General features: G+C 42.9%; 1 protein-coding gene and 1 long non-coding RNA gene across 3 annotated transcripts; one reads left to right on the top strand and one right to left on the bottom strand.

The window, feature by feature from the left end:
• Positions 1-1,588: 1,588 nt before the first annotated feature.
• LOC145435646 (uncharacterized) lies at positions 1,589-6,760 on the bottom strand. Its single transcript, XR_013913929.1, has 2 exons — positions 3,703-6,760; positions 1,589-3,113 (listed from the first exon to the last, which is right to left on the bottom strand). It is a non-coding gene; the product is annotated as an uncharacterized LOC145435646 (long non-coding RNA).
• A 41-nt stretch (positions 6,761-6,801) lies between these two features.
• LOC145435645 (uncharacterized) lies at positions 6,802-10,144 on the top strand. 2 transcript variants are annotated; one of them, XR_013913927.1, is made up of 6 exons: positions 6,802-8,361; positions 8,421-8,448; positions 8,508-8,743; positions 8,797-8,874; positions 9,127-9,334; positions 9,393-10,144. XR_013913927.1 is itself a non-coding variant. In XM_080312943.1 (6 exons), the coding sequence occupies exons 5-6, from the start codon at positions 9,127-9,129 to the stop codon at positions 10,004-10,006; spliced, it is 822 nt and encodes a 273-aa protein (XP_080169069.1). In that variant the 5' UTR covers positions 6,907-8,361; positions 8,421-8,448; positions 8,508-8,742; positions 8,797-8,874; the 3' UTR covers positions 10,007-10,144. The 2 variants fall into 2 exon arrangements, 1 of the variants encoding a protein (XP_080169069.1); XM_080312943.1 differs by having other exon boundaries at positions 6,907-8,361; positions 8,508-8,742.
• The last annotated feature ends 813 nt before the right edge of the window (positions 10,145-10,957 follow it).

Here is a 10,957-nt window from a genome sequence, read left to right as displayed (position 1 = left end):
ATACATAAAGAAGATGAAGATAGGCCTACTTAACAACATTTTGTTCAGATGTGCAACGAATTGACTATCACGTGCCTCATTAAAAAGGCAACATTTTTCGCTCGTTTTGCTTTCAACGATTTCACTAAAACGCGCCCTTGGCCAAATAGTGTTGTTGGTAATTTGTACCAGAACGTCTACTAGTGCTTGGATGGCCAGGTCTTTTAATCTGTTCTGCACTCCTATCCAAAATACAGTGAAAAATGCTTCCTAGCATAAATCGATTTTGAGAGCTGACACAAAGGTCCCGCGAGGCTCCAGTTTGTCGAATGGATGAAAAACCCACATGTTTGTGTTGAGGCTTTTGCCTTGTGTCTTTGGAACATAAGGTGCAAAACGATCAAGGCACATTAGAGCTCGCTACCTTATGATACGTTTCTCCAACTTCCGTCTCGCGAGTTTATGAGAAGAGCAAATAACTCACGATACTTTGTGTTTTACTCTTTAGCTCAATCTCACTTGAGAATTCATATAACAGTTTGTTAACGGTATAGCTGCTTTTAGAGTTAGACTATACCACCAAAATTTGAGTTTTTGTGGCATCTCGCGACCTGAGCCTCACCCATGAAAAGGAATTCATTTTTAATATTACAGTTGTATCATAGTGTCCTATATGGTGTCGACACAAGCAAATCTCACGGCTCAGTGAAATTGTATCACGTCACAATTTCCATTTGGTTACAGGCAATTTGACGGTTATTTTTGACCGGCTTGCCGCGCATTAAATTAGGTAAAACGGGTATCAATCGAAAGCTGACTCTGCACTGATGACGAAAATATATATTTTATTCCGCTTGCGGCCCTGGAACCCCCACAATCAGCCTCGTTATGGAGGTTGGCATTGGGAAGCAAATTGTATGCTACGATTTTACGGGCATGTATGACATACAGAACACGTAGGCCTACACCACAATTCTAATCAAGACAGCTCTACAAAACATGTATGACGCTCGCGATTTCAAATTAGGGAGAATTAAATCCCTCTGCGTATCGCAATTATACTACTGTCTACCCTACATGAACGAGACTATCCAATCCATCTCGAAAGGCTTGGTCATCCAGCATCGGTCATTTGTAGACCGAGGTTTTGTCGCCGCTTATGTTTTCGGCACCGCAAGTAGTATATAGTTTGTGCTCGACGTGCGCATGCAAGGATTATAATAAACATACAAGAATTATCAATATAAAAGATACTGAAAGAAATACCTCATTCTCATTTTTGCAGCAATACTTTTATGACCTTGCGTGCGGCAATCAGAAAAGGGGGGAATTATCGCTAGAGAGAAAACGAACAAAGAATCTGGATTGACCTTTGTACTCAGACTGGAGTACTTCTACTTGTACTTTTCCACTCCTGATTCTACCTCGCCTCTGGACACGAGACTTGTGTATTATTTTTTATATTTTCCCTCGAGTAACAATGGATCGGCTTTTAATTTCAATGGTATGTACTTACTAGTAATTTTTATATTTCCCCCGAACAACAACAGTATAGTATTTTTATATTTCCCCCGCGAACAACAGTATAGTATTTGTTCCTTCGGACCCGTGAGATCCCGGTGCGTGTTTTAGGTGGATTGTCAACGCGCGTCCGATCAGATGAATCGCCAAAGTGGATTATCGGTTATCTACGTTTGTCTGTGCAGAGTGACGCCTACGGGCTGTGTCATACTGGAATCGTACTCTACTTTCTTATTGATCGAGGTTGTAACGGGAGAAATGATCTGTTATGGTTATAAATATACGTGTCAACTAGAGTTCTCGAGAACACCGATGTAAATAAAGCCCTCGCTATTGTTACGGGTCACAGAGCACGGGTCACGTGTCGACGATCGCTCGAAGCCCGTCACCTGATATTTTGAAAGCTCTAGGTATGGTGCATAATTGTATATGGATTATCGCGGTATTAGAATTGTGGTTACGGTTCGTTTGTCGGTGTGAGGATCAGGTTTATAGTATACTATAACTCCCTAGCTTGGATATTATACGACGCGCTGCTATCGTTGCTTTTGTCCAAGACCCATTTAACGATGATCAATCTCGCTTTCGAAAATAGACATGCGGCCGCGTAGACTGTATAGCGCCTTTTGTTTTGTGATCCACCCTGCTGTGCCGAGGAGCGACAATCTCGCTTTCGAAAACAGCCATGTCGCCTCGTAGACATGCACAGCGCCTTTGTCCTGCAATACACCCTGCTGTGATGAAGAGCTATTCTCTTTGTTCGAAAACGTTGGACATTGGTCTCTGGTGTCGCTTGGTCACTATACTGGAAGCGAGAGTTGAGTATTGATTAACTATCACGACGATTTTCCCCCAGTTAATATACTATGGTACTGTCTCGCTCTGTTTTAATTATCACGGCGTATAGTGCTCTCACAAACAAGCAGTTTTACAATCTGATAACCTCTTTCCACGCCGCTCGTGTGAGATTACCGAGTCGAGACGATAGCTAGTAGTATGATATTGAAAGATGATGTATTCTGGCAGGTTAGAAAGTTAACTATAACCAACGCTAATCTCTGATAGTGTCAACAAAATAATCACATGTTTCTTTTATTTCATACATGAAACAGTTCATTCTTTGCAAATACGCGAATAGTCTTGTAAGAACAGCTCACGTTTGCCTGATCGGACTTGTACACGTAGATGGGTGACATCATAGTATTTGTCAGCAGTGAATAACGGTATAATACCCCAATTTTTCAGATCAACAGAAATGTCACCATTCACTAAGGCATATGAATGTAGCTTTCTCTCCGAGGTTGTGCCAATGGATTCAGAATCCGTGGCAATACAGAGACCTCTGTAATTAACAATCTTGTCATCGTACAAGCCTTTTTGGATATCTTCAGCGGACACGTATCGGAATTCAACCATCTCCGGACAGGGTAAGCGTGCTTTGCTCTTTGTAACAGTAGAATTGCGCCCAATGATTAATGACGGGGCATCAGTTCTTGCGTCAGCAGTGATCTTGATGTTACAGAATGTCATAGTATGACCTTGTCTGTATGCAGTTTCGATGCAGTCCAGTAATTTGTCATTGAATATCACCCCTGGTAGAGATTTTTTACCATCTGTGATCAAGACTTTCACATAAGTCATCTTGGGTCCATGTCGTCTGGTCGACGCCAATTGCACACGTCCGTCGAAGCTGACTTCCATGCCATAGAAACTGGTGGCATTGTCGAAATTTGGGATATGAGACGGGGTAGCCCGTTTCAAGTCAATATCTAGCTTGCGCTTCGTTGCAGTATTTTCGTACGGGTTGTATTTACATGCCATAGTGTAATTATGCCTGTAAGTATGTCACTAGAGAAAAAGAGTCTTGTATTTATATTCAAATGGTTGGGGGGAAAAAGGCCGATTAGAGTGTCATAAAATTTCTTGCCGAATTTTGCCGGCTCTATTTAACTGTTTTAAATACCTTCTTCCAATTGTCATGTGGCTCACAGTGTCTATAAGTAAGCGTAAATTGGGTATGCGAGTATGGCACGAGAGAAAAAAAGAGGCTTGTATGTATATTCAAGTGGTTGGGGGAAAAGGCGAGTGGAGGGTCATAAAATTCCTTTCCTCGTTTTGCTGGCACTGTTAAACTGTGATGAGTCCCTTCTTCTGCTTGTCATGTGGCTACAGTGTCTATAAGTAAGTGTAAATTGAGCTTACCATCACAAATCTTTGCTCATGACTATGGCTGATAACGGGATACCAGAATTGATGGAAGGTGGTTATCCGGTAGACCTGCTCGATGCGATTAGCCCTGCAAATGATATTTCAGAAAATGTAGAAAATCCAGCCCAACCTCCTGTATTCCCATCCAGACGTAGACCTGGGGGTGAGAGGTTTGGTAAATATAGTAGACGAATGATGGAGCACCTCAAGGCGACCATTGTTGAGGCTATTTCAATCGCCCCATCTGACTCGATGTTCACTATTCTGGGGGAAGTGGATGATATACTTTCAAGATCTAGTTTTCCTTCTCATGAAACATTCACTCAAGATTATAACCGGATAGAGCAAGAAATTTCGCAGATACTATCTCAGTCGAACGGCCAGGATTTGCGTATGCAATTACCCCTGGAACGCATCATGCGTGCGAAAGTTGCCTTTCTCAAAGAGATGTCAGCTGCCAGAGCTACCATGAAATTTTATACGAATGTGTAACTGTTTTTGGTGTACTATCGTGTTTTAATCACATACTTATGCTGTAATATCATATGTATTTATGTGTGTTTTGTGCTACCTGTTATTGATTGTGTGTTTTTTGTTTCCAGAATGTCTAGGCGACGACGCCTTGTTAGAATTGTGTCTGATTTTGCACAACCAAGCAGCTTGGGTATACCTGAAAATCTGATCGAGATCGTGGAAGAAAACTGGCACTCCATTCGCAGCTCGACACTGGCCCCGCACAGTATACGCAGTCTACACAATTTCCGTATACTCGGCCGCAACCCCAGTGACGTCATCAACGATCTACAGGACATCTTCATCTCACAACAGTATGGTTTTCGAATCAATTACGCTCTGGGGTTCCTACTTGATAATGTCGAGACAAGCGAATTGAGATACTATCATGCGTCCGAGAACGCAGGTGTTATGTTGGATACACCTAAAATGATTGCCAATCGTAGTGACTTTGACCAATTTGTAGACGATATAGACTTGGCCGCTGGCTTCGAGAGTGCTCGCTTTCAAAGAGACAATACTAAATTTGTTGTCTTGGAAGTCACAAACGTTACCTTTTATGTGTACAAATCAGACTTCAGATTAATTGGGTGTAGTGCATTCAACATGCCGGAGGCTATTGCTAATTCACATGTTATTCTAGCCTTAGTGAAAAATCGACGCGGTGTACCATATGATGATAATTATTGTATATTCCGCTGTGTTGCCGTTATGCTTTGTGGTGGTAATTATCGTGATGATGATGCCTTGCAATCTAAAACGCTCTCTTTGGTGGCACAATATTCCGCTCTATATGGGGACCCCGACTCGGGTGTATGTATGAGCGATTTACATAAAGTCGAGTCATGTCTTAAAGTATCTATTTGTGTCTATACATTGAAAGAAGGAGTCGGGTATATACTACGACACGGTGCTCGGTAGGGGTTGAAAATTAACGTTCATTTAGAGGGGGGAAGACATTCATGTTATATTAAAAACGTGAACTCGTATTGCAAGAATTATAGCTGTGAGACCTGTCATCGCCTGTTCAGTTCAAAATACTTCCTCGATCGCCATAATTGTTTTAGAGGTATTCCTAATCACTATCGTGGCGGTATGTTCAAACCCGAGCCTACTATATTTGAAGCGTTGGACGAGTTGGGGATAATTGTGCCCAAACCATCTCGTTTCTACCCATATAACTTGGTTTTTGACTATGAGAGTATATTACAAAAAGGCTCGACTCCAAACGATACTGCTAATGTGCACTATGTGGACTGTCATATTCCGGCCGCGGTGGCCTTCGCCTGTAATTTCCCAGGGTACGAGACCCCAGAAGTACTGATTAGTGATGGCGACCCGGGAGCGCTGGTTGCTAGAATGATGTCGCGGTTTGAATTGATCCAAAGTGAGTGTTTTGAGGCATTATGTCAACAATTTTATGACGTGTTGGAACGATTAGATTTTATTGCTGAAGAAATGCATACCGCTGAGCCGGATGTCAAACGTATGAGCCCAGCGACCTTATTGAAACATCGTTTTTTGAATTATTTGAGTCAATTACCTGTATTCTCTTTCAATGGGTCTCGTTATGATATACCTTTGATTATCCCCTATCTGGTGGAGTACTTATCAGACCCTATCAGTATTATTAAGAGGGGCACGTCGTATATGTCCTTGTCGACTAATCGATTTCGATTTTTGGATGTGACCTTGTATCTTGGCGCTGGCACAAGTTATGACGCATACACACGTTGTCATAACTGTGCTTCAACGAAGGCTTTTTTTCCATATAACTATTTCACTGATTTATCAGTATTGGATGAAAAATCTCTCCCAGACCACATACATTTTTATAACAAACTGAAACGGTCTAATATAACTGATGAACAATATCTTTGGTGTCAATCAAAGTGGGCGGAACATAAAATGACTACTTTTCGTGACTATCTCTCTTTCTATGTCAGTTTAGATGTCGGCCCGTTACTGGAGGCCCTCACAAAGCACAAGCAACTCTTTGCTCGTTACTCAATTGACATGAGTAAAGACGGTATATCATTGCCCTCTCTGGCCTCAAGGTTTGTGTTTAATAGCATACCACCTGTATTCACTTTGTTGAATCAAAAGTATAGCCATATACACACCTTGATACGTGAAAATCTACGTGGCGGGCTTTCCGTTGTTTCATTGCGATATGCAGAGGCTAAAGTCACAAAAATCAAACCCCAAATCTATGGCGATAGCGCTCTACCTGTAGAACAGGTGCTAGGTCTGGATTCGAATTGTCTTTATTTGGATACTCTCCGTTCACGATTACCGGGGGGCTATCCTTGTCTGTGGTCACCTAATGAAGATTTTACTCTATTCTCCGGGACAAAAACGGCACCGCTCTATGGAAAAATGGCTCACCAATGGCTAAGCTACATTGCGCACTGTCGGGGGGTCAAAATCCAACATCAATTCAATGGTCCTGAGCATCGTATCGGCCTGCTCCAGATTTGTATTGATGGGTATTATAGGACTCCACAAGGGCCTGTTGCACTTGAGCTGTTTGGATGTTTTCACCATGGTCGCGGCTGCGAGTTGCGAGCCAGCCCGGATCGCCAAGCCCGCTGGGCCGCGACGCAGCGTAAAATCCAGTATATTCAAAAAGTGGGGTATAAATTGGAGTACATCACAGAATGTCAATGGGTCATTATGTGCCAACGAAGTGATATAGCTGCCTTTATTCAAACGCTCGAATCCAGTAAAATGGTGAAATGTCGGGTCCTTTCAAGTTCGAAACTCTTAGAGTTGGTGTCAAAAGATCAATTTTTTGGGGCCGTTGAGGTCGATATTCATGTGCCTAGTCACCTCAAGGAGCATTTTAGTGAGTTCTGTCCCCTGTTCAAACATGCTTACGTAAGTCGTGATGATATAGGCCCGTACATGAAAGCATTTGCTGAACAACATGGTTTTTTGAAACGGCCACGGAAATTCTTGATTGCTACTCTGCAGGCCACAAAAACATTGTTAATAACACCACTATTGAAGTGGTACCTCGAGAATGGGTTAATCGTTACTAAGATATTTCAAGCTATCGAGTTTGAACCCATTGAATGTTTCAATTCTCTTGTAGATACGATAACCGAGGCTAGAAGACGGGCTGACGATGATCCGTCTCAGAAGCCACTGGGGCAGTTCTATAAGGACATTGCAAATTCCTGTATAGGTAAAACTATCTCGAATTGTACAAAATATTCTGATGTCAAGATTGTTAACCGTCAAAAAGCTATGGTCTTGGTAAATGACTCCAGATTTAAATCAATGATTGAGTTGTCACCAGATATTTTTGAGGTGTCCATGAAATTGAGAAAACATGTTTGGAGCCAACCTAACCACATTGGGTACTTTGTCTATGGTTATGCGAAATTGGCCTTATTACGGTTCCATTCGTATATGTCCACCTACCTCCTGCCACGGTCCATTGAACTATTATACTCGGACACTGATTCCTGGTACGGCGCTATCTCCTCTGACAGCCTGCTAAAAGTTGCACGACCCGAAAAACAAGCAGAATTTCTTGAAAATTTTCACAAATATTTTCCAGCAATCGCCTGTGACGAGCACCGTAGCGAATTTTTGGCCAATCCTCTCTCGTTCAATGATAAACGTGCCTGTTGTAAAGCTCGTAATCGATATGATCAACGGACCAGTGGTCTTTTCAAAATTGAGGCACAATCGAATATTTTTGTTGGACTGTCCGCAAAGACTTATTATTGCAATGAGGATAAGTACTCATGCAAAGGGCTCTCAAAAGTAAACAAACTGACTGCTGACATCTACCGGAAAGTTTTGTTTGAGAAAAAACCGCATGGGGATATTAATTCGGGTTTTGTACGGAAAAATGCCTCCATTTTTACCTATGAGCAATTTCGATCGGCCCTGTCTCACTTCTACTGTAAGCGAATAGTCGAATCAGACGGTATTCATACGAGACCCTTGGAACTATGATTTTTTCAAATGTGTACTTTCCGTATTCTGTGCTTTTTTAAAACCTGTTTTCGCATTATGCTCTCATGTTGACTCGAATTATTCTATGCATCTTTCACAATAGTGCTCGTTTTCTCGCGTTGTTTACAGACGATAGCATTAACTCCGCAGGCCAATAGCTTACAGCAGGTGGGGAAAAGCGTATTGTGTTTCATGATTGTATAATACAATGAGTTTTTTCTTTTCAGATTTTATCAGCGTATAGAAGGAATCGTGGTGAGTTGAAACTGTTATGATTCATCATAAATTGAAATCATAATTGTCGCAATTCTCAGATGGATCAATACATTGATCATGCAGAATTCTTCCCCCTGAGGGAGTACATGTCTGGGTACGATCATTTACCTCCGTGCGAGCAGAAAGACAAGTTTGAGATTGGCGTTCTGTTTGGCCTGATCATACGACACGAATGTGGGGCAGACCGGGTGGAACTTTTGGCTGAGGTCTTGAAGATAGAGGCTTTGAACATGGACGTCAGAAGACTCAGAAACATTTTGGAGGAGATTGGGGGTGTGTAAATATGCTCTTAGCTCTCTGTCGTTGCTAAGGCACGTTTATTCATAGACACAAGAATCTGCTGGCGTCCTCCTCGCCCGTCTCAGCTACAAGACCTGTCGAGTCACATGGAATTCCTAAAAACAGGTGGGGTTGTATATTGTGACACAAGTATGGAGTCTTACTATTATTTTATTTTATAGTGTTTCGGCGGCACGTCAAAGACATGTTAAAACGAAGACACTATTTTGTTGGCATACATTGTTTATCTTTTGGTGCTCACTGTGAAATTTTATTCCACATTGAACGCTTTTTCTATCATCAACGCCTGTCGCTTGCGACTAGTTTTCGAAGGCGGCGTTTCAGTTTGTAATATGTGTGTTATTTTTGTTTTTCCAGATGACTCATAACTCAGCTAGCGATTTCATTAGTCATGTTTGTGGCCAGCTTTCACTCAATAGACTTCACCGCGACACCCAAGCCAACTGGCATCGTGTCTCTGTGCTGAAAGATATTCTGCTGGAAGACAATCTGACCGATCAGCAAACGATTCACTTCAAGAAAGAGTTGCAGGAGTGTCTACACACTGCCACCACCTTGAGACCAGGTAACCAAGCAGTAATAGTCATTACCCGACACATGTGTAACTATCCTTTGTGTTCTAGAATGGATGAGCTTTCGAGACGACCTGTTGCGGTGTGTGACGGAGCTGCAGTTTCTACCTGTGTTCACATATGAAGGCGATGATGTGACGAGCCGACTGCTGACTGATGCCCGTATCTTGAATCGTCGTCAAGTTGGCTTCACAGACCCAACCGATCGTGCCTCCTGCAGCGTACAGAGCCACAATCAGCGCTTGACTCACGAAAGAAACGACAACACCCGATACCGCTTCATGAACCAGGGTTATCTCCGATCGGGTCATAGAGAAGATCGTCGCGCCCCTAAATCCGTTGACACATCACCTACCGTGGTGGACGCCCCGTTTGTCGTTGCGACACCACAGCGTGCCAGAGACATCATACATCAGTCGCCAGTGATACCAAGACCGAATCTGACTGCCCCGTTTGTCGTGGCGACACCACAGCGTGCCAGAGACATACATCAGTCGCCAGTGCTACCAAGACCGAATCTGACTAAAATCGTAACAAAAAAGTCACCCGGCCGGGTATCACCTTACCCTCCCCCTCGTAGACCTCGAGTCTTGGCCATGACACCGCTGAGCCCTGATGATGCCTCGTCTTCTCGTGTCGATTATGACACCTCGCTTCTGGTGTAAAAAGACGGCCTCGTGGACATTGTAAGATTCGCTGTGTGGACGGTTTGCGTGACGCTCTGAATCGACATATTTTTTCGTGTACCTGTCCTTGTTATATATAGAAGTGTGTTTGTGAATACATGTCTCGTCGCGTCAAAACAGCCTTGGTGATGGATTTCTCGACAGGGAGGGCGTGTCTTTTGGCAGGACCGTCGTTTTCGGGGAAGAGTACTTTTATATTTAAAGTCATAAAAAATATCGATCAGCTTTCAAAGGGGCGAATTAAAAGAATTATCTATTGCTATACGGCTTATCAAGACTCCTTTAACGAGCTGCAAGGCGTTGAGTTTTACTCGGATCTCTCCATTTTGGATGAGTTGGCGACAAGCCGCCCCTGTCCTACTCTATTAATTATTGATGATAAAATGGAATTTTCGGACAGGGTGACCCCCTTTTTTACAGTCTACGCGAATCACGGCTCGGTGACCACAATATTCGCGGTCCAAAATTTATATTTCCAGTCCAAAAGATCGAGGGACCTCAGTCTCAGCACCCAGTATTTGATTATCATGCGTAATCCTAGAGATCGATCTCAGATTCGAGTTCTTGGCAAGCAAATGTACCCCGGTAACTCAAAATTTCTAGTTGACGCGTATGCCGATGCGACAAAGAACGCTCACGGGTACCTTTTCATAGATTTGACGCAAGCCACACCCGATTCTAGTCGTGTTAAAACAGGGGTGTTTCCTGGGGATGAACTCGTGTTGTACACGCCACTATAAATAGCGAAAGTGCCGACACTTTTGACACTATATTCATAATGGCTCGGACCAAATCGCTGCCGAAACGTCACTGTTATATTAAGAAGCACGGCGAGACTTTGAAATTTCTGTCCAAGGCGTCGCCCGCGGTAAGGAAGGATATATTATTGGGAAGCTCTTCCGGTTTGGTGAAGGCATTTTGTGAAGTCTG

This window comes from Botryllus schlosseri, chromosome 3, assembly GCF_051294905.1.
Source record: "Botryllus schlosseri isolate E-star chromosome 3, Bs_hap1, whole genome shotgun sequence".
Lineage (NCBI taxonomy): Eukaryota > Metazoa > Chordata > Ascidiacea > Stolidobranchia > Styelidae > Botryllus > Botryllus schlosseri.
Note: the sequence above shows the minus strand (reverse complement) of the source record. Positions and strands in the feature narration are given on the sequence as shown.